The sequence below is a fragment of the Falco punctatus genome, assembly GCF_963210335.1.
Source record: "Falco punctatus genome assembly, chromosome: 1".
Classification (NCBI taxonomy): domain Eukaryota; kingdom Metazoa; phylum Chordata; class Aves; order Falconiformes; family Falconidae; genus Falco; species Falco punctatus.
In genome coordinates, this window is record NC_137580.1 from 67,921,715 (window position 1) to 67,947,471 (window position 25,757).

The following is a 25,757-nucleotide window of genomic DNA, read 5'->3' on the forward strand; positions in this document are numbered from 1 at the left end:
TGCTTGCTGTCAAAGACTACAGATCTTTCTGTCACAAGCAAATAGCTTTATTTTTTGAGAGTAGTTATTAGAAGAAAGGTGTAACAGATAACTGCCAGCTCTGATAGATGACTGGCAAAATGGCCAGCCTGTGCCTAGTGGGAGATTCGGTAGGTGCCAACCTGAATGAGGTTAACAGTATGTTCTCATACTGGGATACATTAGAGGAGTCATGTCCAGAAGAATATAATAAGTTATTCTCTAATCAATCCTAGTGAGGTTGCTTGAAAACTGCAGGTGGTGTTTTCAGCCTCCCAGTTCAAGAAAAACTTGAGAACTTGGAGATGAAGAAGGCTACCAAGCTGACAGGGGGCTGGGGCACGTGCAACCAATAGAAGAGGCTGGAAGGATGTGCACTGGCTCGGGCTGACAAAGAGGAGGCCAAGCTGCTTGAAGGGGAGGCACAAAGATGGTGGAGCAAAACTCTTCTGGTTAATGGCAAATGGGAAAACACAGGACCATGAGCTAGCTGCTCCTGGGAGGCTGAGAGTGGCTATGAGGAAAACCTTGTTCACTAGGAGGGCAACGCAGCACTGGGACAGTTTACCCAGAGAGGTGGCTGAACCACTGCCCAAGGAGGACTGTAGGACCTGCTCTGGTCTGACCCAGTCTGGGGTCAGGGAATCGTCCTGCTCAGGGTACAAAGTTAGACTAGGTCACCTGCAGAAGTCCCTTGCAACCTGACCTTTAAGACTCTATGTTTCCTTGTACAGCTAGAGATAGGCAGATAAAATACAGCCATCAGAGCCTCAGATCTCTGGAAGAAAAGCTGGAAAAACAGTTGGCTTATACAAATATGATATCACATGAAAAAGGAACAGCTGAGATTCTTGCACTCAGGATGTAGAAATATTTTAAAGTCCTAGAGTCCAGCATGCTGCTTTTGAGTGTTAGTTGATTATTCCCAGAAACTGACCAAATAGCTCAAACATAGGACCTCCAGTTCCAAGAGGGCAAGGGAGTTCTACATGTGAATTGTGTGTGGCCACAAGGCACGGTGAGGCTGGTTCTGGCGCTTAGTTGTGATTCAGGCTGCCTGTGTAGCCTTGATCTGCTGGGCTGCAGGAGTCTGGTGCTCCACCCCCCTAAAAATCTGGGAAAAGGTGAAACCTGTTTCTTGAGGAGAATGCATGGGATAACGTACTTAGCAAATCTGACAGATGTTTCAGAAACCACATTATCTTAACGGTGTTCAGGTTAAAAGGATTGCCAGAAAATCTGTAAAGCAAAAAATGGAGATGTAATCTCTGCATTAAAAATTCCTAGAATATTCAAAGCAAATTAGAAAGCAAAGGAAGGTCTTTCTTGGTGAAAAATCGGTGAAGATACAACTGAGACCTCTGGAAAAGAGACTTCAGTTTCACAGTTTCAACACTTTTTTTCCAAAGGTGAGGGAATACTTGTTACTTGCAAGTAAACTGGTTTCACCAAAACCACCTCAGCTGCATCAACTGTTCCTTTTCCAAACGGAAGGCTGACTCTCAAAAGACACAAAGTAATGCAATTAATAGAAGCTTTCATTATAACAAATTTTCTCAGTTCTGGTCTTTTTCCTTATGTTAATTGCTAAATATCTATGACCAAATTTGTGTAACACTACCAATTTCAACAGAGATAAACCAGTTTACAAACTGAGGGTCCAGCTCATGATTTCTTGGTTTTTAAATATTTTTTACAGTATTGGCTGTTAGACTGACATCGCACAAGGTGAGATTAGCGAGTTTCTAGTTAAGAAACTTAATTAGAGTTGCATTGCAAAACTATATATCATTATTAACATTTTATTAAGAACCAGTGACACAGTTTTTTCATAGAAACACTAAGATAGGTAGGGATTATATCTTTACTTCTTCAGTTTGAGATGAGTTCTAGACTGATGATTTTTATTGTAACTTGTCAGTAGATCTGCTACAGTGAAAGCAAGTCAGTGTTTGCATTATAATGTCTGCTTAACTTGGCTGTAAAAATAATTTTTAAGTGTTCTAGCTGTAATTACTTATATAAAATTATGGTCCAGGAGCACTTGGCCTGAAAAAGGTTTGTACAATTGAATTTCTATTTGCAGGTTATATGAATAAAATTTAAAAAAAAATAATTTTAAAAAAGGAATTGCCTTTAACAAAAGGTAGACATTGGGTTGTGGGGAGAGGGAGGGAAGAGGGCCCTGATCCCAAATGTGCAGTTGTGTCTCTTGTAATAAATATTGACAGAGGAGTATGATGTATCACAACAGTGGCTGGAAGGGCACCATCCTTACCACCCAACATTCTGCACTGATGAAAATCTATGCATGTGAAGATCAGAGATTGTTCCAACCATAACAGTGTTTCAGAAGTGTCACAAATTTGTATTTCTCTAGGCACTGAGAAAGGGCAGGAAGGATTTATTTTAATCTTCATCAGATATAGGTTTTCCATATCTCCTATGGATCTCTGTAGTTCAGAGCAAGGAGGTGAAGATTAAGAGACAAGAACTCAGTCTGCCAAAAAAAGTAGTAAAGTACTTAGAAAATCCAGACCATTCTCTACACAGATGACTGCTGCATTGTTTTGAATAAGATTGTAGGTTTGCCCTGCAAAACTGGAAGTTTAAATAGTTGTCTGCTGACTTGTAACACAAGTTAAAGAATTAAAAGTCCTGAAGATAAAAAAAAGTCAGAAACCAAACTGTACTGTCCATTTTCAGAATATTTTTTGGAGTATGTCCATGCTCTGTGCTTGCATACACTCGCAACAAATATATTGGCGTTAACATCAAGCACAAATAACATGAGATTTGACTCTGAAATTGTTGGGCTTCTGTGCTATGTTGTGTTTGCAGATTTAAGATGAAAACCTAGCCAACTTACAGTTCCTGACTCCCGGGGATTTTTTTTACATGACAGTCTCATAATTTGGTAAAGAAGGGTAATTTTTGGGTTGATGTTTCCCTAAATATTATCCTGTGACTTTTTGGCACACAGACAAGGTAGACAAGAAACTCTGTTCCTATCGTGTCATGAATGCAGTATGTTTTGTTCACAGAAAAGATTTTTTTCATTTGAATGAGTCAAGTATGCTGTGATATTAAATGAATAATGTGCTTTCTTTTCTTTTTTAAATATGATATAGCTAATTAATTGTGTAAAAAGAATTTTTCTCTCTTGTTAATGGATTAAGTCTTTCTGTACTGGTGTGGAACTATTTAAATGTCTATGTACTATGCTTCACCAAAATCCGTCTGTCTTTCCAAAGGGGCATTCCTTCCTTCTCCTTCTACCTTCATTCCTTACAATTCCTCTGTCTTTTTTACCCTTTTCCTCACAAATTAAATCCTCCCAATAGCCACAACCTCGCTTGCTGGTTCTCCAATATCATACTAATTTTCCTATGACTATTTTTCCCATTTCTTTGTGATATTCCTGATTTACTCATCCTTCCTATCCCATTTTTTACAATCCTAGTCCAATTTGTTTTTTTTTTTTTTTTTAACAGAACCTTTTATGATTTTTGTGAAATTGAGAGCAAACCTGAAACTCATTTACCATTGTGATCAACTGGTGTGAAATCGATTATAAAATGAACTCTCTAAACATTTTATACTGCTTGAAGGTGAGGTCTTCTTTGCAGGTAGCTTTGTTGAGGGAAGTCAACTCATTTCCATGAGTAATTAAAGCATTGTGAGTTTTATATCTAAAAAGAAAACTCACTATGAAATCAAAGGACTGAATTTCAGTAAAATAATTAGATGAAATGTTGCCTGCAGTAGAGGGACCATTTAAAATTTGGAATATTTAAATAAAGAGTCTAATTATCACTTCTGATTACTCTATGATACCAAGACATTATGAAATCATTGAAAGTGTCATAGCACCTCTCCATCAAGCAGCTTGAATGTTTTAATTCCTGTAACAGGGTTTGAAATGATTGTGTTGTATTTGGAATGACAAGAGTGCACCCTCAGTGATGTCTGTGGATTTCTGTCAACACCACTAAGAACAGGATTTGTCCCAAACTCTTACCGGAATGCAAAGGGTCAGTTCAGCAAAGGCCAGTTCACCCATGACATGGCACCATGGAAGCTGATAGAATTTAGCCAGAGACCAGCCATCCTTGCAAAGCATCCGTGCCACAGGCCTTTTTTTCACAGAGACTGAGCTGATGTACTCTGCTACTGCAAAGTCACTTCTGACTAGTGACAAATCTAGGGAAGCTGACAAATTCAGCTTACCGTGCATGTGCACTTCAGTACTACCACTTAAAAAGGAGACATCTTATTGTGTGGATGTGGATGGGGAGGATTTGCAGATTTGCCTCTGTCTCAAGAAATCAGTGATTTCAAGCCCTGTTCTAGGATTCAAAACATTCATAATACTGATATGAAATACCAACACAAACTAATACCGACTGATTGCAGTTCTTGCTTGTGATCATGTAATTTATTTTTCCACATAATGCACCATCCAAACCAGAACACAGTGGTAAGTGTCCTTTCAGCTCTCCATTGGCTTAAAAAGAAAAAACCCAAACTTTTAAACGAATATTTCTTTAATTTTTTTTTCCAAAAGAATGAAACTTGTTTTATCCAAACCATTGTATCCACAGGGGGAAAAGGGAAAGAAAGGCAAAAAGGGGCCTAAAGGGGAGAAAGGAGAACAGGGTGCTCCTGGATTAGATGCACCTTGCCCATTGGTACGTCTCACTTGTGTATTGGACAATCGATTGCCCTGCTGTAGACTGATGGAATAAGAAATGAGGGGAGAGGAACAAGCATCAGCTACTGTGTCACCCGTTACCCATTGTTAATGCAGTATCTTAAGTTCTGGCAAATTCTCAAGCAGTCCTTGTTTGTAAACCTCCTCGTTTGGTTTAAAGCACCATACTTAAGACCTTCAGACTAAATTTGTGGCTTTTGTTGGTGCTTTATTTCATTTTCTACCAAACATGTTGGCAAGAAACCAAATTTGGGATGTGCCAGAGTCGTCGAAATCGTGCCATGGTGGTCAGCTTGCTCCTCTTGCCTTTCTGTTGTTATTTGTTCACTCCAGCTAAGTCAATACTGAAGGCATTTCCTTGATAGTAACATTGCAAGTTAATCTTTACAAACAGGGATTCCGTGGAATTAAGGGGGAAAAAGGGGAGCCAGGCCAGCCTGGTCTGGATGGGCTGGATGCCCCTTGCCAATTGGTACAGTATTTCTCTTTCCTACCAACCCTGCATGCAGTTCCTTTGTTTGTAGTCAGCCATTCTCAATGTAAAGTAATGTTTTTCTGAGCTGACTTTACATTATTCATGTAACACATGCATGTGCATGAACAAACCAGTTGCTTCAGTGATCCTAACGGCAATGAGAGAACACACATTTTTGTTGACACCTCAAACCTAACTCTCAGCAGTTTGCTCCCACATCACATGGCAACTTGTAAGTTTGTGTCCTTCCTACATTTTCCCTGAGAATCTTTGGTTTGTTATTTTCCTCACAAAATACCTATTGCCTTACTCACCCTGAACGCAAGGCTTTGTAGAAATCCAGCACAACCTCCACCTCCACCTCTAATCAAGTCTGATGACTTCTGTCTGCACTGGCTCAGTTCTTCACCCTAGCCTGCCCCAGAGCTACTCTGCACCCTGGACTTCCTTTCAAATCCATGCAGTCTTAGGTGCATGTTTTCATGATTTGGTCAAATGAGTGTCATGTACAGAACGATGTAAATATTAGTTCTAAAAATCAAGTCATAGCTTTCCATAAAACCAAGCTGGAGCCTGATCTCCCAGGCGTTACCCAAGTAATATTCTTGGTGCCTGGCCTGTTAATCAAATAGTATTCAAAGAGATCTGGAAATGAAAAGCTTACCTGAGGTTTGTAAGAAGATAACAGTCTGCAGCCCAAACCCTCACTGTCTTTGTTATTTAACGTCTTCAATTTAATGGTCTTACCCTTGGAACTTACTTTCCTGGAATACACACGACACTCCCCACCCTATGTTAGCATGAATTCAAGTTCCCACCTATACTAAAATGCTACTTGTTGACCCTCTCCCTTGTACCAATCTGGCAACAGTGATTTTTATTTAATGGCAAAGTAAGTTTAAATTCTTTTCCATTTAAAAAAAAAAAAAAAAAGGAACAGTACATACACATATCCTAAAGATACAATGAAAATTTTCTTTTTAATTGTTCACAGTGAAATTTGATCTGCATGTTCTGATATTGTTTGGTGGTTAAGCACGGTTCTCCAAGATGAATGTTAAATTAAGTAGATTTTATTTCAACTATAGCACATCTAATTTGAAGTCAGTGGATTTTAATCTTAAATACATAGTTCATTAAGATTATTCCATAGTCCATTTTGTTTGCTTCCAATTAATGGTAACCATATCTCATGTTTTGTTGGGGATAATCAAGCATGCTTTTGTAATTCAAAAATGTTTCTCTGTCTCTATATTATCATTTATATCTGGAGATTCACTAACAGTCATTGATGGATGAAAAATGTTGTGTTCATAGGTAATTACTAGAACAAGCTGCTAAGCAAACAGCACTGTTTCTTGCCTTAAGCAGCAAGCCATTCCCACCAGATTACATACAAGCACATTAAAAATTCTCATTAACCACTACCTTCACAGGTAAAGTAAGCTAATAAGTACTGTTATTCTATATTCTTAAAAATGTCAAGGCCCAATCTTTTTTTTTTTTTTTTGCTCATTGTATAGTCTAATGACATAGTATCTGCTCCTAATTCTGAGCATACAACTCTCTGGATAAGCTGTATACCAATGTAAATTGGAATGAGTTTCATGAAAAGCAGTATGACTGTGGTCAAAAGTTGGCTCTGATCTTACTGGACACATGAAGATATGTGAAAGCAGGGTGGTGACAGAAAAGAAATGGGGTGACTCTCACTAGCATAAGAAGAAATTAGATGGCCATATTGTCCAAGTGATGAAATAATCAATGCTTCCGTACTGCCCTGCTCTTACCACTGACATCTTCTTCCACTATGTCAGTTGAGGTATGTTCAGGCCTTAAGACTTTGCTGCTTCATTTAAAAGCTAAGAATGAAACTGAATAGAAAATACCCAAATTTGAGTCTCACTATCTTATCATTTGATTAACTTTGTACTAGGGCCCATAAAACACAATATCCTCCAGATAAAAGTGATAATATCTTTTTGCTCATTGATCTTGTACATTCAGCTACAGATTGTTGTGAATAACAGATTATATTTAAAATAATGTGCAGCCTGAGCTCTAACAACAGTATGAAACTGATGAAGATGTTCTAATGATTTAGGGGGAAAAAATTCTTTATGGCAGAGAGGCACACATATGTATTTACAGTGTAAACCCTTTCTCCTTTGGCTTTTCCTTCTTGAAAACAAGAGAGGAAATAAGTTAGAAACTGCTAGCTACTTACTAGATAGTAAGTCAGAGCTGCTTCAGCTGTTCTAACAGATATTGATGGCTTATCTATACTATCAAACTTAACTATGCCTTTTTTTGTTTTTCCTCCCTCCCCTTGAAACAGGGTCCCGATGGATTACCAATGCCTGGCTGTTGGCAAAAGGTAGGATGCGCAGAGCTTTTTTCTTTTCAGGGGCAGTACATCCTCGGCACACAGAAAAGCCTGTCACAGTCATACTGAACAGTATCAGAATATATTTCAGAGCCTCTCACAACACAGAACAAGGCCTCTCCATCACAGCCGCTGGTGTGCTAAGGTTGTAAAATATGTAGAAGTAATAACTCATTGAGGCAGAAACAGTTGGCATTAGATTTCTGGAAAGTCTACAACTTTTCTCATTCATATGAAGACTCACACATACTTTGGTTTCTGCACATGACCACTGCTTCCCATTCTTTATAAAAGCTCATGGGTAGGGCATTTTTTCAAATATTTATATTGATCTCTTAGATTATTTTTCTGGGACACGTAGAACAACAGTGCATCCTGTCTTTCTCTTTGCCTTACCTTTCTGTTCTTCAGTACATTCTCTTGGCTGTTACATTGTATGCTAATGTTAACTGACAACACTATTTCAGTAAAGATTTAACCTAGGCAGTGCTAGATTTAAAAACAGAGATTTCAGACTAATCTAAATGGAAGGATACTTGTGTACATTTGAAAACATAAAGCATACATGAGACCCTGGGCGTGTTTATCTCTGCAGAATAGCCGGTGCTGAGGAAATAGCTATCCATATTTGCAACTCTGCTATATCTATGTATTTGGAATAGAAATCTGAAATAGAAATTTACTAATTTGATTAATCTGTATCTCTTTTTGTCTTTGCAGTGATGAATCTAACCTTACAAGCATGAAGTTGTGTATATAATGCTCCACTTTTTGTATTTATAGTTGAAAACTGAAAATTTGATTTTACAAGTCTGAGATATGTTTACATGTAGCTGCTTCTACTTGTTTGCAATAGTCCATGTGTACATCTTGTTTTCACTCATATCTGCAGTTAGATGATACATAACTGCAGGGTAAACCTGCAGAGATTCTCTCTCTAATGAGAGAGAGATGTCTCAATACAAAGATCAATAATAGAAATCTGATTATTTCTGTAAATTCTTATATTTTGGCTTGTGGACCTACATGGACAATGAGTTCCATGAACTAGTTTACAAGAAATTGTGACCAAATAAAAGCAAAATGCTATGAAATGTACTGTACCAGCTGCCGTTGGAGTTTACTGACTTGGCTTCCATGTCCATCTTAAACACTTCACTGATTCATGCCACCATATCTGCTTGTACGGACTAAAAGCATGAATTTGTGTGCCAAACCTGCTTGTTGTGTGATCATGTCACATACTAAATGGCTGCTCACAGTGACCTTTGATTCCAGCTTCTGAATTGTTTCCTTTTGTCATCTCAAGGGAGTCACACCATGGCTTATTGCTAAAAAGAGATAAACCAAAGGAGGATAGAAAAAGGCCTTGAATTTTTGGGGAATAGAGTTCCAACTGCAGGTGGATGGCTTCCAGTCTTGCGGGTCACTTGGTCCCTTTGATCAAAGAGGGTCCTACCTGTTAATCAGCGTCGGTTTGCCTTGCACTGCTCATGGTTGTGAAGACATTCACGATAGGCCCTGTCGAGTCCTTAATCAAGAAGGAAAGAAGTTTGAAGAAGAAACCAGACTTCTCTGTGGGTTGTTTGAAAAGGTTACAGAGGTGCTGCAGGGATCATTTGATGGCAGACACCACCTGAGACCAGAAGCTTCTCAACCTTGTTCAAGGATGGACAGAGTATGTACTCTGCATATTGTGTTTTGGGACTGCTGGAGGAAAAAGCATTCTTGTGGCGGGGATGAATTGGAACATCCTCAAGAGGAGGAGGATAATGGAACTGACCAGAGACGTTATGTACCATGGTGTGGTTTTCAGGTGATTCAGTTTAAATTACACAAATCTAGCTGAACTTCTTTGCAGAATTTTGGAAGCTATGGTTAATTTTGTTACCTTTTCCCTAACTGTTGCCATAAAGGATGCATTTCAATAATGTATTCAACATTTGGTGTGATGGTATTGAAGAAAATACTTCAAGCCACATGTTCATCTTGTTTCAGTATTAATGGTTTTTATTTCAGAGTCTTTGAAGCCTTTAAGTCTAAAAAAAAAAAAAAAAGTTTATGTTTGTATTTCACAGACTGATTTATTCATCTTGTTCCTTTTAGTGGACATTATTACTCAAAAAACATTGGAGAGAAACAAGTCTGTGTGATTACGGCTGCACACTTGTCATCGCACTACACTGTTAAAGGTGTCGATACTTCTCCATTTCTGTTCAGATGACTAGCTTTTTAGAGAAACGTTGGCAACATTTTGCTTCCCCACTTTTTTTATTGCTTATTTTGTGCACATTTGTAGTTTTTGCCATGAAGTATTTTTTTCCAGTTTTGAGTCTTCATATGGTGCGCTGTAGTTAGTTTGAGAGACTAGTTTAAGAGAAATGGTGCCATATTTGGCAGATGGAAATTCTTTTTATATCACTTCTGTTCCTAGTGTATAACAGGATGATCACAAACTTTAGTTACTTTTCCTGAGTTGTCTTTCATACTTAGACCAAAACTGAAGTTGAAGACAGCCTGTCTCCATCCATGTGAAGGCACCTTGCCCTTCATGGAATACGTATTTTTCTTTGCTCCATCATTTCTGAATCATGAGAAGATGGGGACCTGCTGTGGTTGCACTTTTTGTATTGCTTCACAATCTCAATCAATGGAAATGCCACTATAATGCAGTCTTTCACTTTGCTAAGTCTTTACTGTTGTTTTGGTATATCAGAGACAAAACCAGCATTTCATAGGGGAAGATCTTCCACAGATTTTTAAAACTAAGAATTAGTTTAGTGGCCTCCATCTAGTAGTACCTTATTAATAAAAACAGAATTCCAGCACTATATAGATATATATACTGAATTTATACATATTTTTACTGATCAATTCCATCTTTCCAAAAATAAACAAGTGTTCATAGATACGAGGAAAAATTTCTTTGCTTAAATTTGCAGACATGCAAGTATCAACCTGTTTCAATAATCATGATACAATAGTAAAAGCCTTCATGTGGCATAGACTGAATATAAAACGTTAATAATCAGAGTGCTACAGCAGTAATGTGAATGAGGGACTTTCCAGAAAGCGGACGAGTGGAGCAGCATGGAAGCCCTCCAGCTTGGCAGTTTCAGTCTGCTTGTTTAAGAAGCGCTGCCTCAAAAAACAACCAGCTGAGGAGCAAGCTGCCCACCTAACAAAAGTGAGTCTCTTATGCCTATGTCCTGACTTGGCACATTTGGCTAGGTATATTATAGACATGATGACTAGTAGTTGAATGTTTTTTATAAAATATCGAATACTGGCAATCGTACAGTAAGATGAAATATTTTTTTAATGTCCTCAGAGTATTCAAATGCAAAATCAAGTAGAATGTTTATTATCTGGCTAGGTGTTTTAGCAATTCCATACCGAGACTGTCCAGAAACACAACTCATTTAAGAAATAGCAACAAGATAAAGAGCTATTAAATGCATGCTGTTATTAGCACTTTCATAGTTTTTAAATTTCTGTATCTATATTTTTAAACTGTCCTCGTAGCATCCCTTTCTATATGAATCAATAAAGCTAGCAGAACCTTGGTTCATGATTTCTTCATTCAGAAAATACAGACGCTACTGTTAAGTGTTAGTCAAAACTCAAGTTTTCTTTTAGCACCCTGACACTGAGAACTGCTGAAGAAATACTTAAGCACCTTTATTCAGTTTCTTTTCTATCTTGTAAATTGATTTCTTTCTTTAACTCCTGCCAGGTAGGAATACTTTTTTTCCCCAAATAATCTAACTGAATTTTTTTAAACTTCTGTATTGTTCAATATCATGAAAGGTTCATTCCATTTAAATGACCATGGGTGAACAGCAGATAAACAATTAAATCTGACAAGCTAAACTACATACATAGCTTTGACATTAAGATTTGCATCTCAAAGATTGATTTGAAATGAAACCTAACAGTATCTAGAAAAGTGGCATGTTCGGTACAAGAAAACAAAATAATTTAGTTTAATATTTCATCAAGAAAAGCACCCTGTGAAGACTTGCAACATGTTTATTTTGCTTAAAAAGCAGCTATTTTTGGTGCTAGTATATCTTTTCTCTTTTGACGGCAAAGCTACAGTTTGAAACACCTGTGTGTTGTTGTATCTTTTAGTAGCATTCCTCCAAATAGATATGATTTATTTTGTTTAGTTTGTGACAGGAACAGTAGTTCCTCTACCAGTCTTTTCAGTGGTAGAAATGTGTAGTGGTATTAGTCTACACAGTTTCTATATCCCTGACTTTTCAGGTATAATTAATTCTTGTTTCTTTGAGAGTTTTCAGTATTTGTTTCATACCAAGTTTTGTAATCTGTTACTCCAGTGTGCTATAACCATATTGTGCAGAAGTCCTGCTACAGAAGCAGCAAGTCTTTTAAGCACTGTACGGAATATGTCTGACATACATGGTCCTTGTCTTCATATTCATAGATTAGCTATGGGGAATCTTTCTTTCAGGATGCTTTGGACACCTTTTTATTTTTTCCTGAGGTAAAGCATGAAAAGTTAATTCATGGAACAATGATACAATGTATTTTTTTGACTTATATTTTTATTTATTGCTGATTTTGATGTCGTGTTCTGATAGTGTAGCAAAGCAGAATGACACTCTTCATCCAGCTGTTTATATATTCTTTTAGTGTACTGTGTCAGTAGTATGAATGACTTTCAGAATCATCAAATCCATATACCTGCACATGTGTAAAGTACAGAGCTGAAGAAGGGAAAATTCTTAAGATTGATGTGCAGTGTGGAAAGATAGCATTGGCTCCACTGAGCACTAGCCTTGTGGAAGAGTGCATGTGAGCATCAATTACCCAGTTACACCAGCGGAAAAGACAATGCAACCCCAGTGGAGATAAGCAGACCTCTGGTCCTTGTGGGAAAGTGGTGCTGCATAAGGCTGGGGGCTGTGTTGTAAGATGTGGTTTGGATCCTGGATCACGTTAGGGTTTAGAGAGAGTTGTCCCACTGACCACCACAGAACAGGGATTGTAAACCTGGGCTCAGCCACGCAGGGCTCTTCACTTGGCTGTGCATCCCTTTCCCCAGCAATGACATGGGAAGAGCGATGCATCCTTCCCCTGCAAAGCGCAGTGAGATGTGCAGAAGGAAGGACCCAGGTATTGTGCTTATTAGCAAGGGGAATATTATCAACTTCAACAGTGTGGTTTTGCTTACATCAGGACCACTTCAGCAAGTAAAAACTGCAGAGATCCTCCCAGTCTATTGAATGGGATCAAGATGTTCAAGGCATGCAGAAGCAGACCTTTCCTTTCAAATTTCCCAATCTCTGCCACTTGACCATCTTAAATTAGATTTTTTATTCTCTGTATTTTACCTAATGAGAGACTTACATTTTCATACTAAAGAGTCACACAAAACACTAACATCTGCCAAGAATAGTGGCAGTCTAATTTTTAGTCACTGCAAAAAATTATTCAATTTCAGTGACCAGAATTAAAACTAACATCTGATTAATTTTTCCCCCCTTTGTGCAACTTGTTTTTGTGGATTTGAATGTTACTGTAATGTACAAAGGAAGGTTTTCTTGCACCCTCTGTTATTGAAGTATTTTACATGGTGGTTGGATTCATTAAATGCTGTTAGAAACAAGTGCCTGCCACCATCGCTTCTGACAGAATTTGAAAAACATACTCCACAAAACAAGTAGAGTTTGCATTAAAAAAAAAGGATTTGGAGTGTTGTTTTTGTTTCATTTTGGTTTTAAATGCATCCAATTATCAATGCTGCTTGGAAATTGAATTTTCTTTGGAAAACAGGGGGCCTTAACTTAACCTGGGACCGTTAGTGTTTTACTTGTTTCTATTTAAAAAAGAAATTGTATGAATTTCCCAGATACCATTGGTACTTGCACACTTCTCTGAAGTATTATGAAAAGTTGGGTTGGTAGAAGAATGTTTTACATATCGTTAACATATATGTGGATATTCTTATATTATTGTACATGTTTGGGAAAATATCACACAACTTTTAAAATGTCACTAAGATGTATGTATCTGACTTTTTCCTTTGGAAAATATTATATATTTTTATTTGTATTTTTTACTTTTTTAAGTTCATTAATATGTGCCGTTATTTTTGTATTGGAAATGGTCTCATAAATGCAGTAGAAGAGAGAAAAATACTAAGTAAAGTAATTTGGCAAGGATTACAATGCTTGGGGGAAAAAACACATGGGTCAGTATCATATTATCAATACTACAAATATTCCGAGTGTCTTAGCATTGTAAATATGTCACGAGACCTCTTTTGACAAATAGTGTAAAGAATTGCAAGGTTTTAATCACCCATTTTAATTTGTTATTAATTACCACTTTCTTGTGGCCTCTGGTCTTGACTTAATTGAACCCGATCAAACAGCATGCTTTTGGTTTTATTATTAAAATTTCTCCTTGTTTTTCGGTTGAATACTGTTTTGTTTTCTTTCAGTTTTGTATTTCGGGTTTTGTTTCTTGCTTGTGAGAAGTTGATCTTCAGAATTATTTTTACACTATTTATGATTTATTTTCATAATGTAAAAAGTGTGTAATTATTAAAATATTAATCCAACCGTTGGTGCTGATTTTGCATAGTTATAAAGTTGTTAGTGTAGGTGCAAAAAATTGTTCTAGTCTGTCTGGATTGGAAAAAATGTGTGCTGCACTGTGCTAATCTGTAGACTGAAATCTGGTGCAGGTCCTGTGAGTCAGTATTTACAAAGACGCAAAAATCAGGGCCTTTGCAACCTGTTCCATTTTCCTACAGCGTGCAATAAAACAAAAACCCACCTCACTCTTCCTACTCTTAATGTGTCTTCTCCCTTCAAAGTCAAGTCCATTAAGTCATCTTTTTGTAAACAGGCCGCTCAGGCTTCGGGCATCCACAAAAGTAAGGAAGGAAGAAGCTTTGCTGCAGACCAGAGCCTTTCCTCATGCTGGAAAAGCTGCAAGGATCTATGTATTAACCAGAAGTCAAAACTGTTGCTTAGGCCAGTCCATAGGCATCCTAGGATCCAAAGACATAAAGCTTAAAATCACCAGTCTCCCCCTTCTATAATACTGAAGGTGAAAAATTAACCGATCCAGTTTGTTCAGAAAAGACAGTAATTATTGCAAAATGGTATATTTTCAAGTACCCTGGTCTAAGAAGACATGTATGTGCAGGAGTCTCTTTGAACAAAGGACTTTCTTTGAAAAATAAAACATTGGGCAGCAACTGTAATCTCTTCAAAATGTTATTTAAATGTTTGGGTTTTCTAAATCCCAAAATATTTTAGACAAACAAAACACTTCCCATTGTTTCCCCTTCCTTCACCTCCAAAATATAGTCACTCTAGGCTAAGAGAGAGAATGAGCACCGCCAGGGTTTAACTTCTGCTCTTGACTCTTGGCAATGTTCATAAATGTTTGTTAGTCTTACCTAGTTCTGGTTTTAGATTCTTGGGGGAACTGAAAATAGCTTTTCTCCCTTTCCCAGATGAGGTACTTACAGGTTAACATGCCCAGCATCCCTGAGGAAGCACCCGGTGACACTGAGAGTAGTCCCTGCTCTGCCATGCTGCACATATGTCCATATGCATATATATACATTAAAAATATATATATATATGACCTGTAGTGTTCAGGGAAATACTGTACACAAACCTCCTCAGAAATCGCAGTCTCCTTGTGTATAGTGTAGATGTGCTCAAGCTGCTTTAGTTTGTCTCTGAGATCAAAGGTGGACACAGCTCCTGTCACATCAACCAAGATGCAGGTTTTTAATGTGCTTACACCAAAATGCAATGTTCTATAATTAATAAATATCCTGATTACTTTTTCTGTGTGCAGGTTACAGCTTGACTGAGTTTTCCAAGCGCCCACACTTAAACCAAGCAGTCAGGAGCTCTCGCTGGATCACCTTTGTCTGGCTGCTCCCACCTGGAGCTAACAACTACCTAACAACTTTTTTCAAGGTTTTAGGAGCTCTCTTCTCTTCGGCGCCTTAAGATTGTTGTGAGGTAATTAGTTCTGGTTGAGATAAAGCTGACAAAAACAAATACGACCAAAACAAAATTAATAATCTAAAATATCAATTTTCACTATTATTTCAATTAGCTTGTGTCAGAAAGATGTGCATAAAATAGATTCGCCATTTAAAAACCTGGAATTGCAAACACTACTGGTTCATTCTTGACAAAAATTATTCAGGACCCAGCGAGCATGCGAATGGCTCTGCAAAGTGATGCTGCCTTGAAACCCAGTAAGTAACATCATCTTGCCCTTTTCTGCCTTCCCCTTTAAAGGCCTATTTAATTGGCCTGTTTAACCCAATTAACAGACCCTGCGCTCAGCTGGCTCGGAGGACTGCTGGACTGATCACCCCATCAATGCACAGGCAAGTCCATTCCCCTTCCAGCGCGCATGCCAAGCGGCTGGCTATCCCTGAGAAGCTGCAGCTGGGTACGGTTTGTTCGTCTTTACCTTTCTGCACTGAAACAGGTCTTGAGTGCAGATCATTTTCCGCTGGCCACCCGTAGTGCTTCTCGGGATGCACCAGCAATACATTGTTTTTCAGAGGTACAGTAACTCCTTAAACAGTTAAATAGGGAGACAAAGGCACCTTACTTAGATACTTTGAATAGTTCTTAGAAATACTTACTCCTTTTCATCATTTGTACAGGAAACCGGGCTGCTGGTTGCTGGTACCCTGCCAGGACTAAGCCCTTAAACAAGTGTGGAAAAGATCAGTTAAAATTTTCAGAAAGCAAACAGAGCAGGACTGAGAAAACTGTATGGTTTGGGATTTTTAAAAAACCACAAGTATTTTGAAAAGAAAGGAACTATATCGGGGAGAAATAGCTGCTTGTATTTACTCCTCAGCATTACGAGGGCAAGTGGAAGAAGCGGGGGAAGTCTAAAAAAGCCAAGTGACAAGGTGCAGGAAAGCCCTGTGTCTTGAGCAGGGTCTCTCTGCTAATCGGGGCAGGGGGAGACCTCTTCTGCTCTACATGAGACCTGGCAGGCTGGCTTCTGCTGACGTTATCAAAAGTGTGTGCAAAAACTGTGAGCTAAGAGCGAGGGACAGATACTTTCTTGATTGTTAAGCCTCTTTCCGTGGCTGTGAAGGAACAGGGAAGCAACCCTGCCCTTGCCCTGCTGCCCATTCTAACAAGGTACTTCACCTACCACTCTGAGCTTTCCTGATGAAGTTTAATATTAATTCAAGCAGTTATTAACCTAGCTGTGAACAAACTATCTTTTGCTGAGCCTGAAACAAAAAGGTCTGATACAAGTAGGGCTGCTGCCAATTTGTGCTGGCAAAGGATTAGAAGCACAGCAATTTGCATGTGCCTTAAATCTCTTTGTGGTCCAGGGTTTCTGTGAGAGCAAGACTGGGCAGGTGAGCGTAAACAGCTGAAGTTTTTCAGTGTTAGTGTTCCCAGCAGCCCCGGAGGAGGGACAAGGCTGTGCTTGGCACTGACAGAGGGCAGGTACTAGCTGGGTGCAGGAAAATCATCTCTCCTGAAATGCTTTCAGACTCAGACTCACATGCTGCCACTCACTGCCTTGGCTCTAGCCTTTCTTTACTTTACTCTTTCAAAGGGATTGCAGTTATGTCCAGTATATAACATGTACAACTTGAACTACATCTGCCCTGTGCTAAATGTCATTTCCCAGCTTTCACAGATGGGCAAAATGGAAAAGCGTTTGCTGACAGCATTCCTGACAGGCTCTACCCCAGGCTCAACTCAGATGTTAGCAGATTTAAATGCCTGTTCTCTTCTTGAGACCCATGAATGAACCTCATCACTGCCTGTATGATACTGCCCTAGCTGACAGCTTTGACACCTTCATGTCTTTTGAGGCCATCCCTTCTTCTGCCTGGATGAGGCACTGAAAGCAGGCAGCTGCTGTCTCTGCTGGGGTATAGAGGTGTAGCTGCTGGTGCCTCCTACTGCTTCTGCTGCATGGCTGATTTGATGAGGCAAGGCTTCTGATGCAGCAGGAATGCAGGAATGTGAAAGCTGTGGAGTTCCAAAATTAACACTGTCTGAAGAAGCTCAAGAAAAAGGCTGTAGGAAAAGAAGTGCTTGACTAGAGAAGCAGAAAGGTGGCTTACAGGCAGATATAAAAAAATGTAAAAATCAGGAGGTGTGTTTCTTCCATCTGCAAAATTTGGGATGACATACTGGATACTGATCTAGAAAAGACAAGTATCAGCAAGGGGAATTGTGTGGCTTTACATAAGCTCTCTGAAAACTCTTCCAAACACAGAGCTGCAGGTGGCACAGACGAGCTGCAGATGGGCAGCAGGGAGTAGGTGCAGGTTTTGCTGCTGGCTGCCCATGCAGCTCTCGAAGCAGCGGGGGGCATCATCCATGCGAAGGGGAAGGTAAAGCTGAGGTGCTCTATCAGCAGCTAAACTGGTCTGAAACACAATGCCTCTGGATGTGAGTTCTGCCATTCTTCCCCATGAAATTGTCCCCTCTTTTTCTTACGGGCTTTGACGTCCAGTGAGATGGTCATCAAGGGGAACCATGAAGAAATAGAATCAAAGGATCGTTTAGGTTGGAAAAGACCTTTGAGATTCGTCTGTAACCCAGCACTCCCAAGTCCACCACCGAGCAGGCAAATCACTTCTACATTGGCGTAGTGGTTAGAAGGAGCTCATGGGACAGGTTATACTTAGGTCTTGCCCAGGCCAAAAAGGGCGTAGCGATACATCAGGGCACCAGGGCTCGAGCCCTTTTCTACTTACATGTCTAAAAACACAGAAAACCATGCTCTTACTAATTTGCTGCGCTTTACAAGAAATACAGGTACTGGCTTTGATGGATGGATGTGAGTACACCTCAGCCTACACTTATGACCAGGTTCCGACAGAGAAGGAGCTGTGAAGATCTTTCTGTTATGACCCTAATTCTGATTAAATCAGCCGCTCGGTGCCCCCCAGGAGGATGTCTGCAGCAGAAGCGCTTTGCCCACCGTAAGCACACCGAGCAAAGCGGCGCCTGGCACGGCCGGCCCGGCCCCGCCCCCGGCCCCGCCCCCCGGCCGAATAGGCCCAAAAATGGAAGGGGAAGGCGGGGCGAGCGGGGGCTGGGCGGGGCCCGGCGCCGGCATAAGAGGCGGGGTGTCCCCAGCGCCCCCAGCAGTGTCATGCCGAGCCGGGCGGGGCGGGGCAGGGCAGGGCCGGGGCGATGGAGGAGCGCTACAGCAAGGCGGAGACCCTCGCCCTGCGCAGGAAGCACATCGGGTAGGGGCGGCGGGGCGGATGAGGACGAGGACGTTCTGTGGCGGCTGCACCGGCCCCCGGCGGTGGCGGCGGCCCTCACGGCGCCGGGGAGCCTCTCCGGCCCCTCGTGGGTCCGTGCACGACCCGTCATCTCCGCTTGCCAGACCCGTGTGCCACCTCCGTGCCACCTCCAGCTCCCGGGGGGGGGGGGGCGGGGGTGATGCCGGTGCAGCCGTTACAGCGCAGCGCGTCAAACGCCGCTTCGCTGCTGTTAGCGGACCCGCGCAAGCCGCCCGACCGTGGTGCCCGGCGTCCGTCTGAAACGCGGCGGTGCGGGGTCAGGGCTTGGGGTCCGTGAGCGACCTGCCCGCTGCTGAAGAACGGACGCCTCCGTGGGGTGAGGCTGAGGGATCACTCAGCCGGGAGCGCCCGGGGCCGTGGGGGACGAGCGCCGGCAGCCGCCGCCGTGTGTGCCGCCCGGGTCTGGCCTCGGTGGGTGCTGCCGAGTGACAAACGAGTGCGGATTGTTAAAAGCAGTGCCGGCTGCTGGCTGAGGGCGTTAGAGGTGTGTGGCATGTACAGGGAGCGCAGCAAAGGGTCACAGAAGTAGTGCCCTGGCGCGGCGTGCGGGGGGGGATGGGCGGGGGGCAGCGCAGGATCCCTTCCCTGCGCAGGGACTGTGAGATCCACCGTGCCGGGCGTGCAAAAAGAAACTCACTGAGCGAGCTGACACCTGTTAGAAGAAAAAAACCGTAGTGAAGAGATGGCAGATGATGATGGTGATGATGTGCGCTGCTTTTAAAGCGTACCAAATAGCCTTGGGAAAGACCTATGCAGTGGGGCTAGAGACTGTCAGAAAGTGAACTAACTTCACTTTCTAGGAGTCCCATACGGGCTTTACAAGTTCATAATATCAATATACCCAACAATAACTCTGTGGCTGAGTTAAACACAGGTCTTTCCAGGTATCTGAGGCCATATAAACATTACTAAAAGTTCAGAAGACTTTATTCCCCTCAGTAATAACATCCAACATAATTACATAGCTGGCATGTACTCCAAGGTGTGTGTGTGGGGGGATAAAGTGTTTAAAGAGTACTTTGTATAATTTTACAAGGAGCCTGATTTTTGCTGGAAGCCGGTGTGATTTAGGTGCCTATAAAAAGCTGCTTTTAAAGATTTTATTCCAAAGCAAGCAGGATGAGATAGTGAGATTTTTAGGACCCACAAGGCAATAATGTGGTGTTCTTGAGTGTGATCTCTATACGGTACAGTCAGCCATTGTGTGATGAACGGTAATGATACAGTATAAAACAAGGCTTAACAAACTTCGTTTTATTCACAGCAAGATAATTGGCCATTGTGCTGGTTTTGGGTGGGATAGCATTAGGTTTCTTCATGGTAACTGGTATGGGGCTATGTTTTGGATTTGTGCTGAAAACACGGATGCTGTAGTCGTTGCTGAGCAGGGCTTACAATGAGTCAAAGCCTTTTCTGCCTCTCGCCCCACCCCACCAGTGAGTGGGCTGGGGGTGCACAAGAAGCTGGGAGGGGACACAGCCGGGACAGGTGACCCCAGCTGACCAAAGAGATATCCCATACCATATTTCATCATACTGAGCATATAAAGCTGGAGGAAGAAGAAGGAAGGAGGGGCCATTCAGACTTGTGGCATTTGTCTTCCCAAGGAACCGTTACACATGATGGAGCCCTGCTTTCCTGGAGGTGGCTGAACCTGCTGGTGGGAAGAAGTGGAGTTCCTTGTTTTGCTTCTCTTGTGTGCACAGCTTTTGTTTTACCTGTTAAACTGTCTTTATCTTGGCCCACGAATTTTCTTACTTTTACCCTTCCAGTTCTCTTCCCTGACCCACTGGGGCGAAGGGAGTGAGTGTGCGAGCAGCTGTGTGGTGCTTAGTTGCTGGCTGGGTTTAAACCATGACAGCCAAATACGTTCATAAGGCATGTAAACAAACAGCTACAGCCTAGAAATGCAGCAGGACATGGAAGGACTTGCAGTCACTGTGCTCCTGGGAAACCACTTGCAGACAGAGTCATGCTTTGAAAACACCCTTATTAAAGACCTACTTCTGTTCCCACTGTGCTTGGGGAGGTGTGCAGAGACTTTTTAATTTCAGCACCATCCTGACCACCATCTGAAGTGCTCAAGAAGCTATTTGCAGAGGGAGGCAGTTGTCTCCAGAGCTGCAAAAGATCAACCCCCTCAACACTCTAAGGGGGGGGAACAACTGTGAAAACTAAAATGATGTTAAAATGTTTTTTGGGTTTTTTTAGGCCTTCCTGCAAAATGTTCTTTGCCAAGGACCCTCTGAAGATAGTGCGTGCTCAGGGCCAATATATGTTTGATGAGAAAGGAGAAAAATACTTAGACTGTATCAACAATGTTGCACATGGTAAGCAGTTTAACTTACAAGTCTGCTTCTATTCCTTCATTTCTAATGGGGATCAGAACACACTCCTCCCAAGTGATGATGTTCACATTGCTTCTCCGAATCTCCTTGTGTGGTTCAATAGCTGACTGCTTGCTAGTAATAACTAATTATTTTCTTCTTTAGTCGGTCACAGTCATCCAGAAGTGATAAAGGCTGCAACAAAACAAATGGAACTGCTCAATACAAATTCCCGGTTCCTGCATGACAACCTTGTTCATTACGCGCAGCGTCTTACAGCCACCCTACCCAAGAAACTCTCTGTTTGCTATTTTGTTAACTCTGGGTATGTCTGAATATTTTTTTTTCCATTATGACTATTTTGCTTCTGTTTGAGATGGACACTTGGAAGGGCTTGGTCTAAACCTTACTAAGTAGGACTTAACTACTAAACAACAAAAATATTTCTAGTACTGATTGAAGGATCCTTCCCATGTGCAGCTGTCATATTTAGTGTGATGGCTCAATGAAGGAAAGCCAAAACAAGAAACTGGTCTGCTGAATGCTATGCAAAAAAAAAAAAAAAGGGGGGGGGGGGGGGCGGAGCAGGAAAAGGAAATTAGACTGCAAATTGGTGAAATGTTATGTACAGATCGGTGCATGCTATTGGTAAACTGGCATATGACCTTGGAAATGAGTAGTTTTCTTTAGGCAGTCCATTTAGTCTGTGATCACTTCTGTTGCCAGAAAAGACAACCTGCAGGCACTTGTGAGCAGAGGGGCTGCTATGGGTCAGGCTTTAAGTATGAGTACCTGTCCAGGGAGCAGATTTGCGTTCTCTGCTGCCTGATGGTGCAAGCGCTGGGGAGAATGGAGCTGTTATGGAGGGTGGGAGATGGGGCTGGCAAGCTGTTGCTTTTCAAGGGTTTGTGGCTGCATTGCACTCTCGGCTGCAAAGCAGTCTCATTTGTACCAAGAGGAGGTAAATGTCTACGAGCAAACTGGGGGAGGGAAAGAAAGCATCTCTTTGTTTGCTATTTATACAAAGAGCTGTTTTTTCTTTGCCCTCTTACAGACATTCAGTCTCAACCTTAGCAATATAGTATGTATAGTACCAGAGCCTGCTGTGTTGATTTATTATATATCCATTAGTCCTGTGCCTCCTCTTCTCTGTCAGAATACCACTTTAATTGGAAGTGCTTCCTCACTGTTTGGTGGCTGTATCTGGTATTATGCAGGTCTGAAGCAAATGATCTTGCGTTACGACTGGCTCGGCAGTACCATGGGCACCAAGATGTGATCACCCTTGAAAAGTAAGTACACAGAGTAGCTTATGTGAATGTAGCCAGAAACTCCTGCCATTACTTCAGAAGCGATTTTTCAGCAACCCCCTGCTGTTTGTACTCCACTGCCTGCTGAAAGAAAAGCTTTGTTGCTGTCATACCAGAACAGGTCAGGAAATCCCTTTTCTACATTCAGATAAACATAAGTTTTGAAGTTCTCTGAAAAAGAAGCTTGTCAGGCACCCCAGAAAGTCAATCACCTGTTACAGGGTATTTCCCACAGAGACTTCTAGAGCAATTCAGGCCAGAGACTTGAATGTTGGTTTTCAACGTCAGTGAGTGGTTTGGCCACTGGGCTGCTCTGGAAAAGTGCTTTCTGTTTGTCATGCTCTGCTGGACATGTTTCTTTTTGTACAAATAAATATTCAGTGGTCAAGAAGAAAGATCCTGTAGCTCTGCAGCGGTGCTGCACTGATGCACCACTCTCCTCCAGTGAACACAAGTACACACAAAACCAAGCAGCTCCAAAATTGGGAGACACCGAGAGGGCTGTCAGCCATGGGGAAGGTGGCTGACCACATCCCTGTGTTTCCCTATCCTAGATGCAGCTGTAGAGTTAGTTATGTGCTGTAGGGCTGGATCTTCTTAGGCTGTGATTAGCAAGTCCAGCCAGAGCAACTGCAAGAGCATGTGTCTCTGAATGGCACAAAGCTGCTTTGACCCAGCCATGCTCAGATCCCTGTTAGCCCTCCTTGACTCATGTGGCCAAGACCTGGAACCACTGAGAGCAGCTTCTGTCAGGAGAAGCTGAGGATGGAGCTGGCTCTGTCACTGTTTCGCTGCAACATCTTGTCTTTCTGAACACGACGGGGTATTTCTTTGCCATTGTCCCAAGGCTCTGTAGGCTTTTGCCATAGCTACCATTCCAGTCAGCGTGGGCTTTCTGTCTTTTCTTTGTGTCCTTTGGCAGATTTTGTTGACTGGCTAGTAGAAAGGTGTAAAGAAGACAAAGGAATGCAAAACTGTCCTCTCTACCCGCTGTGTATGCTACTGTGAGATTGTGACATGTCTTTGATATGGTTTGAGGTTCCCTTCACTTCAAGTTTATGGCTGAATGAAAGTGTTTATTGCCTGAATGAAGCTGCTACATGCTTCAGTCTCAAGAATCTGTTTCCTCATTTTTAAATTAAATTGGTCTCCATCATAACCAGCTTTTGCATACTCTGCAATATAAAAGTTTTATATTCATACAATATTAATCCTTATCCTGAAAGTGACTTCTGCCAGACAGTCTAGCCTGCAGGGCCTTCAGGGCAGGCGGTGGTGTGCTGCTGCTGCGTAAGATCCCCACCTTCCAGTGCAATGCACACTCTCGAGAGTCTCTGCAACGGTGTTGGGGTCTTGCTTGCAAAGCTTAGATTGGCTGGAGTGGGGCCCACAAGCTGGAAATGAGGGAGCTGGTCTCACCCTTTAATTGCTGGGTAAGGCTGCTAGGGAAGCCACCTTAGAGGCAGTGCAGTCCAGGGAACATCATCTTGGTCTGTCCCCATGCTGGCACTTAATTTTATGCAAGAAAAATACCTCCTGGTTCCAGTCTTGCTGGTGAATTAAAGTCAACAGCAATTGCATATTGCCTGTGAGAGAAAGACAAAGAGTAAATTAAACCAAGATCCCTTCACAAACAGTGCTACTGTGTTGCAGATACAGTTGGTTATTCTGGACTATTTATGGGCACAGTTGTAAATTTAGCTCTTCTATACATTTGGTGAAAAATGACTTCAATATTTAACACTTATGCAGTGCTTACCACGGCCATGTTACATCTCTGATTGACATCAGTCCCTATAAATTTAATCAGCTGGGAAAGGACAGCAAGAAGGAGTTTGTGCATGTGGTAAGTGTGTTTTTTTGGTTTTTTGTCATTTTTATGCCTGTTATGCAACATATTGAATTACCCACTTCTGGTGTAAATACACTTTCATTCTGTTTTGCTGATGCTAGAGTACATGTACTTGGCTGTGTGTCAGTGGATTAAACACAGCAAAATTGTTTGCTTTTGGATTTCTAAGAAGTTATTCAGCTGTGAGACTGACTTCCTTCATAGTGCTACAAGTTTCCTGAGTCACTGCACTGTGTAGTTACACAGTTGGAAGAACTTAGCCAGTATCTGTTGTGTTGGCTTGTCTAAAGATACGCAGGACAGGCTGCTTCCAAAAACTGGCAAGGCAGACCGCACAAGTTCACACAGATCTGGGTATAGAGCTCATGGGTGTCCAGCTGAGTGGGATACTGTTTGATTTTCAGCCTGAACTTACAAAGACAAAAATCATTCACAGTCCAGAGATGTACACCAAGCAGGTCTTTCCTATCTAGGCCTCCTTGTGTTAACCACACTGCCGAAGTAGTATCTACGTTTTTATACCACTGCCTTCCTCTTATTTACTGAACATCTCCCGACTCTGTTTGTAGAGGCTTGAAGGTGATACAGCTTCATACCGTGACTAGGATGCTAGAAGGGAAGTGACAGACTGGAAAACCCCATTCTCCACTTGCAGAAATGGATCTTTCTGCAGAATCTGAAAGGAGATGATGGATGAGGGCTCAGTATTGTGTCTTAGGGGAAGAGGAGGGGTGGTCTTGAAAGGTGATGAGGTAGACAATGCCTTTTTCAGCAGCTGCATCCAGTAATGTTGAACACATCACAGGGCTGGATTGAGTTTAAGCTCCTGTGAGCATTTTTGCAATTCCATGGAGAAATTCAGGCTGTAATAACTCCTATTATCCACCTGTGTGGAAAGACAAAAATGCAGAGCAATAGGAAAGCACGTAAATATTTCATAGAAGGATGGGTTTTAAAAGAAAAAAAAAAAAAAACAACAACATATTGGTCTTTTCAGGCTCCTTCTCCGGATATCTACAGAGGGAAATATAGGGAAGATGACCCAGATCCAGCAAGTGCTTATGCTGAAGAGGTGAAAAAGATTATTGAAGAAACACAGAAGAATGGACGCAAGGTGTGTGGTTTGTGCTCTAGAAATGCTGAGGCTTCATCTATGAAGTGTGGCATGGGGGCATGAAACAGGCAACTAATGACACGTTTCTTTACTTGGTTTCCCTTGCCTCACCCCACCCCCCACCTTCATTTTCCTATGGTGGGTTCTGTGTTCAAAATGAGTCATTTTTCTACCTGATACTCGTATCATAATTTTTCTAGGCATCAATGAAAGGATCAATAATAGTTGTAAACAAGACGAT

General features: G+C 41.5%; 2 protein-coding genes across 2 annotated transcripts in view; both read left to right on the top strand.

Annotated features, from left to right (window-relative positions):
- Positions 1–11,159, top strand: part of COL25A1 (collagen type XXV alpha 1 chain) — a 365,971-nt gene extending 354,812 nt beyond the window's left edge. Inside the window, exons 37-38 of the mRNA XM_080374081.1 lie at positions 5,127–5,204; positions 7,546–11,159. Of these exons, the coding sequence (XP_080230207.1) occupies positions 5,127–5,204; positions 7,546–7,662 (195 nt within the window). The 3' untranslated portion in view covers positions 7,663–11,159. The remainder of the gene's footprint in view (positions 1–5,126; positions 5,205–7,545) is intronic.
- Positions 11,160–11,302: 143 nt separating this feature from the next.
- The window catches only part of ETNPPL (ethanolamine-phosphate phospho-lyase), a 34,721-nt gene continuing 20,266 nt past the window's right edge, over positions 11,303–25,757 (top strand). Inside the window, exons 1-6 of the mRNA XM_080374043.1 lie at positions 11,303–18,853; positions 21,125–21,243; positions 21,406–21,565; positions 22,458–22,532; positions 24,303–24,396; positions 25,400–25,516. Coding sequence (XP_080230169.1) covers positions 18,798–18,853; positions 21,125–21,243; positions 21,406–21,565; positions 22,458–22,532; positions 24,303–24,396; positions 25,400–25,516 — 621 coding nt within the window. The 5' untranslated portion in view covers positions 11,303–18,797. The remainder of the gene's footprint in view (positions 18,854–21,124; positions 21,244–21,405; positions 21,566–22,457; positions 22,533–24,302; positions 24,397–25,399; positions 25,517–25,757) is intronic.